The sequence below is a fragment of the Melozone crissalis genome, unplaced genomic scaffold, assembly GCF_028551555.1.
Source record: "Melozone crissalis strain CALT ecotype California unplaced genomic scaffold, PUWL_Pcris_2 ptg000184l_1, whole genome shotgun sequence".
Classification (NCBI taxonomy): Eukaryota; Metazoa; Chordata; class Aves; order Passeriformes; family Passerellidae; genus Melozone; species Melozone crissalis.
The window spans coordinates 325,229-342,541 of record NW_026535949.1 but is presented as its reverse complement, the minus strand read 5'-3'; the positions used below and the strand labels follow the sequence as shown (position 1 = coordinate 342,541).

The following is a 17,313-nucleotide window of genomic DNA, read 5'->3' as shown; positions in this document are numbered from 1 at the left end:
AGCATGGAGGTGGTGTATCATGAGGAGGTAAAGGTAGTCATTAAAAGTATTCATTTATACTAGATGATGTTATTTTGTGAGTTTGGGAGTTGTTTTTAATTCCTGCTGAAAATTACCTTGATGTGTATCAAATATTCCCGTTGAACAGTGTAAATAATTAACCTATTTAAACTTAATTAAAAGTACTTAGAAGCAAGTAATTTATATTCACATTAGGACTTGCAATCAACCTCTAAAATTCTCTTTATCTTTTCTTTATCTAAAATGCTTTGTAACCTTTGGATGTGACTACAATTTTTATCTATCATAAAAAAAGCATTAAACCTTGATGCATTGTTACACTCCTTACCTCCTCAGCTGAGCACTGTCCTCTTCCCTTGCTGTTGGCAGAATGTGCAAAGTGGAACAACCATTTTTCCCTCAAAATCAAGCTCTTGCCTAGCAGAAGCAGCATTTGTGAACACATTCTGTTACAGGCAGCAATGGTCAGCCCAGTGTGGAACCCTGCAGACTGTGGTTCAGAAATATTATGTCACATACTCAAGCATGCTCTGAAGTAACACTGGAAAGGGAATCAGTGAAAACATATTTTTGCTATCATCTTATTCTATCATCTCACTTCAGCTGTAGGTTCTTTCTCCTTTTCTGTCTTACATCGTTGTGAGAAGAAAGCGGCTCCCAGTTTACGAGGAAAATAAAATCCATAAACATGCAAAGTGAGACAAAGTAATTTAAAAATACTTTCACTTTTATTACTAAGAGACAAAACTCCTAGGCTCCTGTTAGCTGAATGCTAACAGCTTTTTAATTTATTTCCAAAGAAGCACCAATTCCCAGTGTTTTCTAAAGGTTATCAAGAACTCTGCAAGTAGTTAAAATCTCACTAAATATATTTTAGTAAAACTAAAAATGCTAACATATAAACAGAGATACTAAATTATGCAACCACCTTCTACTCGTAGTACTGACAGTACAGATGAGCCACATTTTATCATATACCCGAACAGAAGATCTGTTTGCTACATTTCAGCCAGCCATGGGGAACTTACCTTTCATTGTGGTGAGAGATCATATAATAAATCCGGATTCCAACAGAAACTCAAGAAAACAGCACAGAAGCAATCCATAATTATTTCCCAAGGAAATAATTTGCTGAGATGGTGAAGATGTGATACCAGACAAAGCATGACACATCACCTTTTTAAAAGTCTTCATTACGAAAAGCCTTGATCCCACCTGAATTAAAGATCAACAGTTATGTGAAAGGGATCTCCTTATGGGCATTGGAATGTTTTGTTTGCTTTGAACTAGAAAATGCATGACCCACCTGGTTCTGAGATGAAAGTTATGGTAAGACTAAGAAGAATATGAACTATAAATTTTTGCCCATTGCCGGCTTTTAAATGTTATTTCAGAACTTTTCTTAAATCCTTGCTCCTAGAGGTGATGAGACCTGTGAGTGGGCTTCCCCCAACTGCTTCAGGAGGGAACACACTCTCATCAGCATGGACAATCCTCCCTCTGGGCAACGCCACCGCAATGACAATGAAAAATGAATAACGAACAGAAAAGTCAGAAACATAAAAAATAAACATTAAATTTATTTAAATAAAAATATATACATAGTGTACAATGGACATGGCTTACAGACAGCAATGAAACAAAACTGATAAACCCTGAAATATAAAAAGCATTGAATTCCTATAGTTGTGCTTTGTTTCTCTGGACACACACATGCTGCGGACTGAGGTCCTGTTAATGTTACTGATACACAGCCCTGTGTGCTCCAGAATGTAAGACAGGAACATCACAAGGAACAGCTACACAAAAGGAAAACAAGTACCAAAGTAATTTGGGATTTTAGAAGTTTTAAAGTCAGGCCATTCATAAACAGAAGTGCTGAAAACTTTCAAGGCATTTTGCATGCAAGGAAGGAGTAACCAAACACCACTGCAGCGTGGTTGAATTCTCACTGCTCTGAACCTGGCATGGCCAGGGCACTCTGTTAGCACAGACTCCAACTGTAACCTTTTTTCCCAGCCAGCACACAAATCCTGTGCCTTATGTTTCAGCTCTTTGGAATAGGGAGACGCTGGTTCACAAGTGTCTTACAGTTCATTTATCCTGAAGTATTTGCTCATATCTGAGCAAATGTAAGTTTTTAACTTGGATCGTGAGTATCATGCTGATAGTCACGGCTGTTATATTACTTATTCAGCAGATGCTATGAAAGAAAGAGAAAATAAATGTTTGAGTCCTGCAGAGTGCAAGCCAAATGCTTGGCAGCACAACAGTTGAGGTGTTGTACGGCTAAGGGAAAACCCCAGTGTTTTAAGGACTGAAATCTGTGATTTTTTTCTCTCTAAAAAAGCATTTGTATGATTTTTTTTTTGTAAACACACAATATACAAGGTAAGTTTGTGTTTTCGAGAACAGCAAATTACTTTAAAGCATTTCCACTGTAAACATCTGCTTTTAAGCTGCAAGGAAGTGAAAAGCAAGATGCAAACATGCCTCATGGCACTACCTATACAGCGCAGTTCTTTATAATAAAAAAGAGCATAAATATAAATATCAATAGTTTCAAGTTTACAACATAACCAACTGGCACAATGTACGTATAAGATTGTTAAGTGATTACATACATTAACTCACACAAGTAATTTTGCTGCATAGTTTTCAATGCAATTCCTTTCTTTATTACACTGGTGGATGTTCAGTGCATTTCATGCTTTTTTTTAAATGGACCAAAGGATTTCTTGGAACTTGTGTTTAATCTAGAAATAAAAATAATTTTTTCCTGAAACTTTTAATAGGCATATTATAGAGTAGGCTTCAGAACGGAGTGTTGCACTTCTTTATACCAAAATTACTAATGAAGATTTAGAATATCATTACAAGTTATTCCACTGCAACTAAGTGAATTTTCATCAGAAGAGATTGATTTAGACACAAAATTGTTTGTTAATTTCCTCATTTCACTTACGTAATGGCAAAATTCAGACAGAAAAAAATTAAAATTGCATTGCAAAGGGCTTCCTTAAGGCTACTTCCCAGTTAATATTTTGTTTCAGCTGTCCTCCTAAATTATTTTTTTTTATAACACAGACATTGCTAGGATTCCATCAAAATACATAGCTTCACATAGACAAAAATCACACAACATGATTAAAAATTTTTGCTTTCTAATTGCTCCATAAAAGCCAAAGTATGAACATTAATCAGAATGCATTTTAAATTCCTCAGAAGACTTCAAAAAAAATACCCTGCCTGCTTAATGTCAGTCATAAACATGTATTATAAACAATAGATAATATAATGTCACTCATAGACATGTATTATAACAATATTACAATCATTTCTGGGGAAAAATACTTTAACATTCCTTTCCTTATGTTTTTAGTTATTTTAGGCTAGCTCTCTATTTAGTCACTACTCTGTGGCACAAAACCCCCATGGAAGTGTGTGATGCATTGTACAAATATTGAAAGCTAGAAGCCCTTATTTCAGGATTCCTCGAGACAGATCCTGATTAGATTTCTACAAATAATATCATCTCTAAGACAAGATTTGGCTTTAGATGCCAGATGTATTTTTGAATTTTCATCTTCTAGCCCTTAAGAACTGCCCTCCTCTAAAAGCAGATTATTTTATACCTTACAAAAGTTTTAAGACAGCAGTTATGGAACAGTTTTTGTGGAGCCACCATCAAAATCACTCTGCTTATGTTATCCCTCTGCAAGACAAAAAATGTAGTTTGCTCATAAAAATTAAGTAGTGCACTGAAATGCACAGTGAGCTAGAAGATAATGTGCAAGACCCCAGGGATGATTTAACTCCTCTGTCAGACACTCAAACAACCCACAGGGCTGGGAGCAGCTGCTACAAAGAGTAAATGTACTCCATGTAACACAACCATCAACCTGCAGCAAGCCCCTCTTTGTTTCTCCATAAAAGGCAAACCAGAAAACCCCAAAATTTTGAATCCATGGCCAGCTGACGGCACAGCCTTTGCCCACAGGGACCACAGTAGCCCCAGCAGGCACTGACCAAACAACAAAATCTTTGGGCCTGTTTTGCTACTGAAGCAACGAGGTTTTTCCAGGACACTTGGAGCGCTTGTGCAGGTTTTACAAAGCTCTCCAGACCTACAACAAGATGTTCCAATCCAAATATCAGTGAGAAAAATTTCAGCACTATTTAGCACAGAGCTCAGGCAACTCTTCTGTAATGGCCCAAGCACGAGGCTTCACAGCAGCTGACTGATGTATTTGTGGTTTTGTCTAATTATCTTTAGCAAATAAGGGATTTATTTAATTTCACAAGAACATACTGTGAATGGTTGCTAAAACAAAAAGGATAGCAATCCAGTGCCATTTTTTCTTTCTCCTCATCAAATCCATGGCTTCAGCGTGAAAAACAATTTCAACGCAAAAATAACATGGTAGTGATAACAGCAATTTAGAGCCTGGGCAGGGCTAAAATGCTGAGGCACAATCTTGAAATACTATTTTCCTGGCAAGAAAATCTAGAATAATTTCATATTTTAATGTGACAGAATGCCAATGGGACTCAGATAAAGAAGTCTAGGTACCTATAGCACCCAGCAAAGAGCACCATCTCCACTGAGATTTTTACAGACAGTTTCAGAATTACTGTGCAATGGTTGGCATTCTCTACTGCATGCCTGGAGGTTATTTCAGAGACCCATAAGGAATTTATCACTATCTCTAAACTGCATATGTAGGGGTTCTTTAAGCTAATAATAAACATGTATATAGTGAGGGTTAGTGCAGCAGCCTGACACAAGAAAAATTACTTTTCTAGGAAAGATTATGTTCCATAAATTCAGAAGAAAGTTTCACACAGATCAGCTACATTATATTAATAGACAAACACTAATTTATGCACATATCCAGCCACCCAATGAGTATTGTCCCCTTCTACTGGTACATGACAAGAAGAAATCAAGGCATTATGTTCTCATGAGTCTGAGCTTATCTGTGATGCATTGTCAACTCTTCTAACATATACTGAATACATTCCAAGAAAAAGGAAGCAATTAATGACAGCATATTATATAATAGAAATAAAAAACTAATGCACCAAAACACTACTTACATTATCTACTTTTCTTGGAAAAAATAGTTCCAATTAGCTAATGTATTGTATAGGTGAATTTCTGGCTCCACTGAAGTCAATGAGTATTAGAACAAGAATCTCTTTCTGATGTTTTCCTACAAACTCCAAAGCCTGATCTTGCAAATACACAAGATGGATTTAATTTTAGGCAAATGATAGATCAGTTCCATGGATCACCCAAATAGAATTTGCAGAATCAGGCTCTTAAATTCTATTATAGTTACAGATTTATACCCAGTAATGAATATTAATGGATTAAAAAGAACTAATTAAAAGTCACGGTGTATAGAGATTTCTTTGACTTCCATAGGAGTAAGCAAACGTCTACTTCTTTATCCATGGCAATTACAATTTCCTACAGATGCTCAAATTCCCAGGGTAGTTTCATTAGGCTACATTTCTCATACTTCTGCTCTAGATATAAAAAGAAGGCATTGCATAAAGGTCAGTAACCAGTGAATACTTGGGAATTTTAAATTGTATTCCTCTCTGGGAGGCAGAAGAAGGTAAATAGAAGTAAATAGACACAATTAGAAAACACAAATGTTCTTTGCAAGACAAATTTCAGGATTAACACCAGCTGGCAGAACATTAACATTCATTTTTAAAGCTGATAGCTCTTCATCCTAGAGTGTCTACCTGCAGCATTACAAATTTGATATAAATCAGCTGCTGTGGCTAACTAGTCCTAGTACAGCAGTTTACTCATAACATTTATTTTAGGCTTTCTAATAACATACAAGTTTTCAGAGTCTAAAGATACATTAACTCCTGTATATACAACTTATTTTCCCTAGCACTAAAGAAAATTTGCTTTTAAGGGTTTACACTAAAGAGGAGGTGAAATTCAAGTCACATGACTTGTGGAATTAATCGCCCTGATTTCAGTGTGATCTATGTGAAAGTGAAATAAGTGGTATTTGGCTGAGGTGCAGAAAACCAAGAGTGATACATCCAAATGAACCGCAGGGAATCAAAATGGAATTACTGAAATTACAGTCTGCAATTACTAAAAACACATTATGAAGTTACCACGCTTATGTAAAGAAGCTAATTGTAATTACCAAAATTATATTTAGCCCAGGTATTATCATTAGCATCTTTCATAAACATTTCTGTGAAGGGTTTAATCCTTAGTGATCAAGACCTCAGTGCTCTGCTGGTTACAGAAAACACCTTTTCCAGCAGTAAGATACCCCTTAAATCAAATCTCAGGGTTTGGTTTGGAGTCAGAATGCCACCTTCCAGATTACTAATCTCTGTTCCTACAGCAAATGCCATTTCCCTTTTTAATCTTCAATCAAATGACCCCAGAAACTAATTCCAGCTGGCTTATGAGTCATACTAAGCTTCAATTTCACAAAGATAAGTTGAGTATATTTGATTTTCAGAATATCCAGTCCATTGCTTTTTCATGGTTTTATTTCATAATGACTAATCAGATTCATTTCAGTGTAAAGTGATAAAACCTGCTAAAAATAACACCTCCACTGGTCATACATTCCCAATTCATATGTCATAAACAGCAGTTGTTATATTCACTAATTAGCATGATACATGCTCCTGATTACACTTTTGTTAAACTTAGGTGTCAGCTTTTCCATATGTCCCCTCTGGAGGTCTGTAGTACTTTGGGAAAGCCATCAGCTGCATCATGTTGAATGCATACTTTCTGCATTTGACATTCTTCAGAACATTCTCTATGCGGCATCCTTCTCTAGTGAAAGGGGGAAAAAGTACAACTTCAGGAAACATAGAATAAATAAATATGCTTTATTTGTTCATTGCAGAGTTTCAGCAACAGTTGAAGTAAAAATAACAAGGATTCAACTCTACATTTTTGTTTTCCATGAGTGATGATACATCTTACAGAATTAAATCCAAGGCCAGGCCCAGTACACTTATTGCCCTCAGAAATAGGTGATAAGATTTTCCATCCCCCTAATATATCTGCCCTTGAGGTTTAAAGTTCAGTAAAAAAATTTAATAACTTTAATGATACATTTTGTTCTAATTCCAGAAATATATTTGCCTTTTAAACCTTTTCATACCTTTCTTTTTCAAGTGATTTGCTATATATGTGTGAGTATACATTGCCCTAAAATGCGCATTCTAGGAATAAGGAATTTTATTAAGTCTGGCCCTAGAGATTCGTGAAGGAAAGTTTCATCTCTGCTTCATTTGCTGTATGTTCAGCTTTGCAATGAAAAAAAGAGAGAATGGCTTTTCAAACAGCCCAATCCACCTCTCTGCTTTATAAAGGAAGGATGTTCGTTCACATACAGTACAAAAGTCACAAGTGCCAAAGTGGTGCATCAAGACATAAACAGGACTTTGTTAAAAAGAATATAAAAGTGTACTGAAAGCAAAAGCAACTAAAGCAACAATTACAAACAGGCTAATTTCATTACAAAACAGAACTTAGTATATTCTATTTACTCTACAGAAAAGGGTTAGTTGTAGCAAAGTAATAATAATTTATTAAACGAAAACAATCCCGTCAGCTAGTTACAATGAAAAAACACAACGGAAGGTAAGTCTCACAAACCATTGCCCTGCCATATTTGTCTAGGGGTTAGTTTGTGTTGTGCAAATTTTTATTTTATTTTTTTTTTTTTTGGTCAGACTAATTACTCTGGAAAGAGGGATTCAAGCATTCAGGATTCCACAACTTCTATACAGTGACAGCATTGTAAGTGGGCTTTCTTTGCGCTAATTACAGTGGGAAAGTTTTACCATGAACAGAAAGAGCAAATCAATTCACTCAATGCATAGTATACTTCTCGGAGTTCAGAAAAAAAGAATGAAAACACAGTACATTTCAGACATGGGAATCTTAAAGATGAATCCTTGGGGTCTGAGACTGTAGAAATATTACAACATGATTCTTTTTTCTAGAGTTAGTTCGTTGCTGTTTGTAGAAAAGAAAGGAACACAAGTAAAGTTTATTGATATTTGGCTAATAGCAAAGCAAGACTTAAAATAAGCCACACAACCAGCAGGTGTGAGCTGACAAGCAGCAAGGCGACAGGATAGAAGTGTCGAGCAGTTGGCTTGTTATCAGTTAGACAGCCTGTTTCGGGATCATCCGAGTCAGTCAGTGCTCCCTGGGTCTGTCTGCTGTTAAACAGGGAAGTTAGGAACAGATAGAACAGCATTTCAGCAGCAAAGAAAGCCAACACGCAGGCATTTTGACAAAATGAAAGTACAGAGCCATTTTGAGGAAATAGATTTATCTAAGTACTTCCAGTATAACTTTTGTGTTCTACAGCTGACACAGGAAGCACCATCACTGGGCGGCTACTAGCATACTAATGCTACTAGGTGCCTTGGAGTAGTATTCACAAGTGAACATTAAATCACTTCCACAATGAACTACACCATCACTAAAATCAACACACACACTGAACAGAAATGAAATAAGGAGGTTGAAAAAAAAAGTTAAGGAAGCAAAGAAAAAAAGATCATGAGTACGTCATAATGCAACACTGAACAAATGATGTCTCCATGGTGCTCACAGGCTTTTCAGTCCTGCTTCAGTATCTATTAGGAAGTTTATTGGCAGAAATGAAAAGGCCACACACTAACAGCTATTCTAAAATAGTATTAAATGATGGTAAACTGACTTCAAAAATTCATCACTGCTGGTGACTCAAAGTCCATAGCAGTTCTTTTTATTCAAAGGCTCGCACCTGCATTCCTGTAAGTAAATCACCTTGTATCTTTATCAGTCAACACAGGGAGGAGCTAATCTACTTAGAAGGAAGTTCTACTGAATCACGCTGGATTGTGTGGTCCTTGTCCTACCAGAGCAACAGGGACACTTCCACTGCCAGGCTTGCCTTTTGTATTCTTGACAGATTCTCTGTAAGTACAATTACTCACACTGCAACCACACTTCTTCAATTCCTCTGAAGCTTACTTGCATACACTCAGGAGTCCTGTTTATAGACTTCCTTTGGGCAGCAAGGACTGGCAAGATTTTTTTTTTTTTTCTATTTACTATGAATATCCTGTGATGAAAAGATAACTTGCCATTTTTTAATGTGGACTTGAGAATATCCAAATATATCAGATGACAATGCAGTGCCCTTTCAGAAGGACAGGTCACAAGTATGCTCTTGCTTTCAAGAGAGAAAAAGCTGGCAGACATTATCTTTACTGTCCCACAGCTGCAGGTAAGATGAAGAGGATACTCTGAAAACAGCAGCAGCCACATCACCTTACAGAAAGCCTGCCTTCTGACTCGTGTGTTAAAGGGCAGTGCTACATTTCCTAAGCTTGGATAGCAAGAGAGGTGCAAGAGCTGCGTTTGCAGGTGGAACCCTAGGCAAGGGGGGGTTGATCAAAACCTTTCCTTGCCCAATTTCTCTTTTGAACAAGCCTTCCATAATAAGTTCTTAGTCTTAGTCTTTGCTTTGAACTTCAGTCTGTATGTTACACTAATAAAGGGATCAATACATACTATTTTGAATAGCAAAATAAGAGATAAAAAAATAAAACCCCTGCTATTTTCATCTAGGTCAAAGTAATTGCTGGTGGCAGGGTGTTTGCTGCTTTTGTTCTACAGATCTCAAGTGTCCATGGATGGAACTTGGGCAGAACTGAGACTTTGCTGTAGACATTATCTCAGAAACTATCAAGAAATTAAGCTGATTGCATGGTTTATTGGCCTTGTCAGCACTGAAATAAGTAATTCTGTGTTTCTCTATCAGACTGCTCCAGCTATGCCTCTGTCCTAGGGCCCACCTACAGAACTGCCTTCCTCTTCTGCTCACAGTGACATTACTATTTGTGATCAGCTGGGAGGACTAACTTTATTGTTCCCAGTTAATGTTGTCCTCCATTATGTATTTCTATATACTTTTTTAAGAACCTGCTGCTTGCTGGTTTTCCTTTTCTTTTTTTAATCTCCACAGCATCCCACAGGTTTGTCCCTTTGACCCTGTCCCCTTACTCCCTTCCAACTCCTCAAGGTGAGCCTGCAGGTTTCAGCTTACTCCCCTTATGCCCACAACTCATGAGAAGTCCAGCTCAACCCTCCCAGTCCCATCTCTTCCTTCCCAGTCACAGAGTCCGGGTGATTTTTGTTTGCCCTGCATCCCTTCCATCACAGACATCACGTGTGCTCCTATGCACACACCAAACTTTTTTCTTCTGGAGAAATCCATCTGGCCAGCAGTGAAGTTGAGCATTCAGTAGGGTGCACAGCCACTGCATTAATCAGATTGATTGTTTACACCAATCTGGAGAGCCCTGGCTTTGCACACCAATGGTTCATTCCAAGCAGGCTGAGTCACACACTTGCAGGTTGTTCCTACAGGGATGAACCCTCCTGCTTCTGTGGTGTGCCTTGCTCTGTTGGACTCCACATCTCAACAGTGTCTGGCTTTCATCTGCACTGCTACAAGTCACATTAGCTTCAGTGAGATTTATGCGGGAGTAATGATGGAAATACAGATAAAAGCCATTTGTTCTCTTTTTTTTTTTTTTTTTCAACAGAAAAGCCTACAGTACATTTGTTCTTTGATATGCTGAAAAGAATGATCGGTGTCTTTTAACATAAAAAGTTTATCTTCCCCCCAGGAAAGCAACCGTGAACAGCTGATGCACAGGCACTCTGTTCCACAAATTAGTCACATCATTCAATGCATGATTCAATAAGATGTCCCCAAAATAGAGCAAGAGGATCCAAGTCCATTATTAGCTTCCTAAGAACAAGCTGAGCAGAATAGCTACGCATGCTTTTAATTGAGGAGGAATATTTGATCAGGGTCAGATGCCTTGCTATAGTGTGTGCCAACATTTCTCAGTGCAGTGCAGTGACAGTGCCTTCCAACACACCCCAAAGTGTCCTCTGCAGTGACTATTGAACAAAGCAAAGACCTACACCCAGCTGTCAGCACCATAACATTGCTTCCCCTGGCTCACCCCACCCTGGAGGAGTTTCACTGCAAACAGCAGAAATCCCACTAGTGCCCTGTCAGCTGGATTCATGTGGCTTCTGACTGACAGCACAACCAGAACAGAGCGCTAAGGGTGCTACATGCTCAGGTGTGAAGGTACAGCCATAGTTTCAGACGTTATCTCCATCACAAATTGAACTTTAAATGCAAAAGGAAGGAAGAAAACTTGAAAAATAACCAGCAAGTTTCTATTTTACAAATAATTTAAACAGAAGTAGTGAAACCACCTAAGTTCGCAACATCTGGAGTCATGAACACCCCACTAACCTATCATACAATTTTTATTCATTTACTCTCAAATTGTTCATTTGAGACCTCCGGCACAGCACAAACACATTGTAGCAGCCAAGGGTTCTGTAAGTTAATGACAATATAACCATTTCAGCCTGCCTTCTATCTCATTTGATGTTTTATCATCCTAAACTCCTGTTAGGAGTTGCTACATGCTTATCAAATGAGGCAAAGGCAAAACAGCAGGTATTTTTTGTTCTTTTCAAATTCAGCTGATAAATTATTTGGACCTCAAAGTAGTGAAGCAGAGATGATGAAAATGGTGTGAGGAAAAAGCCTCTCAAGTCCTTAAGAGAGTCAAGCACACACATGAGGGCACATTCTGGCTTTCGATTGTCAGTCACACTGATGTCCCTGAGCAACGTTTTTGGAGGAGATGATTTTCACATTTTGGGATGTATGCTTCTTTTTTAGAACTTTTCCAGCTACAGTTATTAGCAACACTGGAAACGTTGAACTCTTCTACACGATTTCTTCAGGTGGAATAAACAGGCAGCTTTCTATTAACAGGTGTCCCACGTGCTAGTGGTGACTACCGTTTGAATTCATGTCCTACTGCACTTGTACTTTATGGGAATTTCCCTTTTTTTTTTTGTAGACAGATTCAAGCAAGGTTTTTCTGGTCCTGATGTGTTTTTCTTCTTAAACTTCGGTGCTGACACAGAAAATAGCAAAAGTAAGTTGCTTCTCTAGAGTGCCATCTGGTAATAGTAGAGACATTTCTTCAAATAGAAAGGATGGCTAACAGTTCTCAGTCTTACACAATTTTGATAACTTACCTATTCCTTTTATTTCAAGACAGTCAAGTTCATAAGCAGCTTTCAAGAAGCAGCTTCTCTTAAGAAGTTTTTGGAACGAAAGCATCCTAATTTCTACATGATACATGTTACTGGGATTGACTGAAACACTTCAGAGAATAATCACCTGTATCAATGTACAGCACTACAGTTCAAGAAGGCAGCCTTAACTTTTTCAAAGAGAAAATGTGGGATCCTTGTGAACATCTCCTAGCCATTACCAAGCTGCTGCACTAGCACATCTAGAAGAATAAAACATCATGCAGAAGGAAATAAACAGGTATCAGCCTAGTCCTGAAGGATTTCAGTATCAGAGCAGAACTCAGATAAAACATATAAAGGAACATCGGGAAACAAAATTTTATTTTGAAATATGAAGTTGATGCAATAAACCTCCAACAATTTTTAAGAACAAAAAATGGTTCTGCATTGTTTCAAAATGGAAGCTAAGGGAGGGGAATCAGCAGAGACATCTTTTGTATCAATGATCTTTAAAATTATTCTTTTTCTGATACGCATTTAATAACTTAAATTTTTTCCCTCAAATCCACATGGCACTAAATAAAGTAGAAGATGCTAGAAATCAATTTTTGCTGCTTACATGATCCTATAATCTCAGCTCAAAACAACGAGAATTGCTGAAACTGATAAGCAGTCTTAGATCCAAGAATACTGAGAAATTCAGTTAGTGATTTAGGAAGCTGCTATTTAAACATACACAAAAACCCCAGACTGTTTATCAAATCTGTTTTATCAAATTGTCACACTAAACTCCCTCCTCCTGTTTTAACCTTTTGTAATGCAAGTTTTTCCCTACTCTTGTTGCTAGAATAGAAATCCTCTATTTCCCCACTCCTTTCTTCTCTCCTTGCTTGGTTATAACACACGACTTTTCTAATGCAATATTTAGGAAATAGAAAGGAAAGTAGATCATACAATATGAGGCTTGACCACTGAGTTGGACCATGCAGCAGATTCATGGTGCAGTCATGATGATAGGACACCTAGATCTTGAAAATCAGCTATTGTGAAGTAACTGTGGGGTTTGGGCTCAAAACCATTACGGAGTTTCAGTCTGTACAGAGCTAAAAATTCAATTTTGAGGAGGTGGTCAGAGACAGCAAGCTACTGGAGGCTCAGTGCTGGACAGGGTACAGGTTTTCAGCACTATTATGAACAGGCCTTAACAGTTCAGTACAGAGCAAGAGATTAATAAAGAAACCCTCTTGCAGCAATATTTAATAACAGGCAAGGAGACACTTGGTCCCACAGCCACACAACCACATCCGGGAAAACCCTGTTGTCTTATGTGCTGACATGGACAGGGATCCTTTGGAAGGAATGCTGAAGTCAAAACTCAATTTACACAGTTGCTCTTTTGCTCTGCTGTGTATGTGTTCTCCTTGAAGTCAAAATAATTATAAATGTGCAAATTTATGACCTATTTTATCAGCTTAGCTGTGTTTGGATTTCCCAGAGCAAGTGAAAGAGGCACACACCCTGCACTGCAGGCAACAAAACAGCACAACTCACTCCAGCTTTGGGCCATGGAAACATCTCCCGAATTGCTGGTTCACACAGAGCAACACCCCTATATTTGTCTATGTTTACTTTTTAACATACAATTAACTCCAAAGAATAGACGGGAAAAGGGCAGTTTCAAGCTTGATATCTAATATGCATAAAACATGCTACTGGGTAATATACATCTCTACCAGTGTTCATCTTAGCACTTTAGAAATCTCTGCTGATTGCAGAAGAATTAATATTTTCCTTTTTGACTGATACAGAATGCCTTCAAGAATGGTTTTCCCTCAATGTTAAAGAGTATCTATGTGGTAAAAAAGTAACATTGACAAACTTATTATAGTGAAAATACAAGAAACATTAAGAAAAAATTCCAGTTAGAATCACAATTTTTGTCACTGGTGCATTTAGGACACCTCCATTAGCAGGCTAAATTCACCCTCAGCATCTGAACAGCAAAGCCAAGTTGACTTTCTGTGCCTGTGTCCCTTAATCTGCCAAAATGGACAGCAGATGCTGCCCCATGGGCACAGTATCCTGGTCATGCCAACTCCCAAAGTGCCCTGGAATCACTTGAGAGCACACTTAATCTGCCAAAACTGCATCCGGAAACATTTAATAATTTCACTGTATAAAATGACTGAGATCATGTTCTAGCATCTGTCCCCAGAGGTTTTCAATTTACAGCTGTGGCCAGAAGCTTCAAGTCCTGCAAAGTCATTGTGGTGACTGTGTGAGAGATTAGCTTCAGAACTGGAAAGTGATGGGTTTGCAGAGGAGATTCTTCTTTACCTGTCGAGACAGCAGAGCAGTTTCTGAAACATGATTTTCACCTCTACTGTACTCCAAGGAAAGGATTTGCTATTTCATTCTGCTTTTTACTGATAGTCCTCTGTAGTATTACACATCAATTTTACAAAGGTTTCTCTGTCTATCAAAAAGTATGGTTCTAATAATCTTCCTAGACACTCTTCTATAAAGTATTAGGATTACATGTGTATGGGAATTTCTCAGGTCAAAGTTGCGAAATCTTTCCTGACAAATTTCTCTTACAAGGTGTCAAATTCAGTCTAATGTACGACCAACACTAAAGCCAATGTGGTCTGCATCTCTGTGCAGGAAAACAACCAAGCAAAACCCCACGGGTTTGACATTCACTTGAGCTCTGAACAGATCCAACATTTCCCTTCCGTAAGGGTAGGGCACTGGCATAATTGGTTAGCAAGTCACACTTGTTTCCAGACTGTTTCTGTCACAGCAAGAGAGTTTTACTGAAGATGTAGTTATACATTTAGCTCACATAGCACAGTGAAACATAAATCCATGATAAATTCTTTCATATGTCTAATCAGGTTTAAATACTTTCTGTTGGCCATGAAAATAAATCTTTGTGAGTCGTCCCTTTTCTTTTGGCAAAAATTTTTTTAGTCTTTTTCCCCATGCTGAGGACAAAGTAGCAAAGCTGATTTAAGAGGCAGAAAGGGCTTCCTACACTAGTTAACAGACACGTGTGAAAGATGAAGCTTAAAATCTGTTATTCATTTCGAGATGTCCAAATCTATGGGTAGGATGACAGAATTAAGGTCAGAGAACTGCTGGTGTAAACAGAACATCATTTAATCTATGTTGCATCCCTAATTTAGGTATTTTAAGGGAGGAGGGTGCTGAACAGAAGGAATTCTAAATTTGAATGTTGTGACTTGCTGGGTTTTCACTTTGAGATATATGAAAGGAGGAATGCAACTGCTTTTCATTAATGACACCAAGAGACATAGTCTCTTCATGGGATTAACCAAAGTGTGAGTCATAAACTGCAGACAACTGCTAGTCTCTAAATAATTCAGCTAAATAATGTCAGTTCATTAAAAAAACTTTCACCTAACACACTGATACATTTTTTAAAAACCACAAAGCCAGTTTGAGATTTTATCTGTTCTGATCCCAGCTGTTCTTTCAGCAGCACACAGTCTGGGGGTATATTTATACAAGGTGAATTTGTGCACATATAGATTCCCCAGCCACAAAGAAAAATGCATCTAAATCTGATTTTAGCTGCCACCAGGAAAAAAAATGCAGCCCTGTTTTGGTTAGGTAGGGAGCTAACCAAAACAACCTATCCAAAAAATGCATAGGCTGGGATGCACACTGCAGCAACCTGAAAATTGTGTCCCAACATTACTACCAATAAACCATCTTCTCCTCTCTTCAGCAGGTAGATTGTTAGAGAACTTTGGAAAATGCAAGGAAAACTCCATTTGAATCAGAAACACACAATTTTTCCATGTACTTCCTTCAGGGCAAATGACAAGGCTGGATAAAATTCTAATTTAAATGCCTTGAATGCATTTGTCATCTTTTCTGTTAATAGGTACAATGTGGAGACTTAGAGAAATAAACCTTTCTATGAGAAATTAGGAGTGAATGTAATTCTTTCATCTTACTTGTTTTGTTTCAGTATCTTTTTAGAAGATGGCTGAAATTTTGGAGTCTGTTCTTCACTCAAGTACCAAGGAGGAGAACTGAAACTGAAATCTTTTAAACAATATTGAATACAAGCATTTTCTCTTTGGTTGTTAAGCTGCATTTGTAAGGAAATCTTTATTTGAATGCTACTGCAGATTTGTTAAGAAGTTCATTGTATCTCACAAAGACAATATTAGCACAGATTCACTTTTTAAGCAAAAATACCACTGCACTGAAAGGGAGAATAAAGAGATGAAAGCCCATACTATTTTTCCCCCAGTATCAAGAAAAAAAAAAAGACTTTCAGAAGATTTGAGATCACTAAAGACTAAAAATTCAATAAGCCATTTATTTACCTTCTGCATTCCTAAATCTTTGCTGGCAGAAAGGAGTAAATAATTTATAACACAGGTGCAAATACCTTCCTCTCTGCAATAACACTACATTTTTCTCACTGTTACAAAGAGCTGAAGGACGTGGTTTTGCTCAGTGCAGTAACAGTAATTGTCAGTTTGCCAAAGATCAAAGACGCAGTTCTCAGGATAAGCTCTATGAACTATGCTCAAGACTCCCTGAGCTCAAGAGGAGTTCACTGCACTGTCAGCAGCACTTAACCATGAGCTAAGTCTCTGACAGATGAAAAAAATGGCCATTTATTTCCTGACCTGGACTGAACTATCAGATACATATGAAGTTTCTTATAAAGTCAGTCTTTCCTGCGTTGCAGACTGTGTTCCCTCAAGCGCATGACCAGTGGTGCTGAAACATTATCACCAGAGTTTAAACTACAATGCCTTGGGACCTTCTACAGAACCTGCCAATTCCTGAAACTTTGGAGTCTCTGGGTTTGAGATATTTTAAGTATGAATGTTCCCAAGCACATGTTTAGCAAGCCACATATGCAACTGCCAAGCAGAACAGCAATGGGGCTTTCCACATTTGGTGGCAATTGCAATCACGGGGAAAAGAGGGTGTTTTCCTGTGAGAAATCCAAAACATTAAAAAAAAAAAAAAAGGAACCATCCAAGATTTTGTGGCAAACATTCATCCATTATTATTTTCTTCTGAAGAAGCAGCATGCCAATAGCAATGTTGGAGTATTCCTTCCTTCCTTCCTTCCCCAGGAT

The 17,313-nt window shown here is 37.7% G+C and overlaps 1 protein-coding gene across 1 annotated transcript in view; it reads right to left on the bottom strand.

Annotated features, from left to right (window-relative positions):
- Window positions 1–8,054: 8,054 nt before the first annotated feature.
- The window catches only part of LOC128948955 (type II inositol 3,4-bisphosphate 4-phosphatase-like), an 88,154-nt gene continuing 78,895 nt past the window's right edge, over window positions 8,055–17,313 (bottom strand). Inside the window, exon 15 of the mRNA XM_054293712.1 lies at window positions 8,055–8,262. Coding sequence (XP_054149687.1) covers window positions 8,088–8,262 — 175 coding nt within the window. The 3' untranslated portion in view covers window positions 8,055–8,087. The remainder of the gene's footprint in view (window positions 8,263–17,313) is intronic.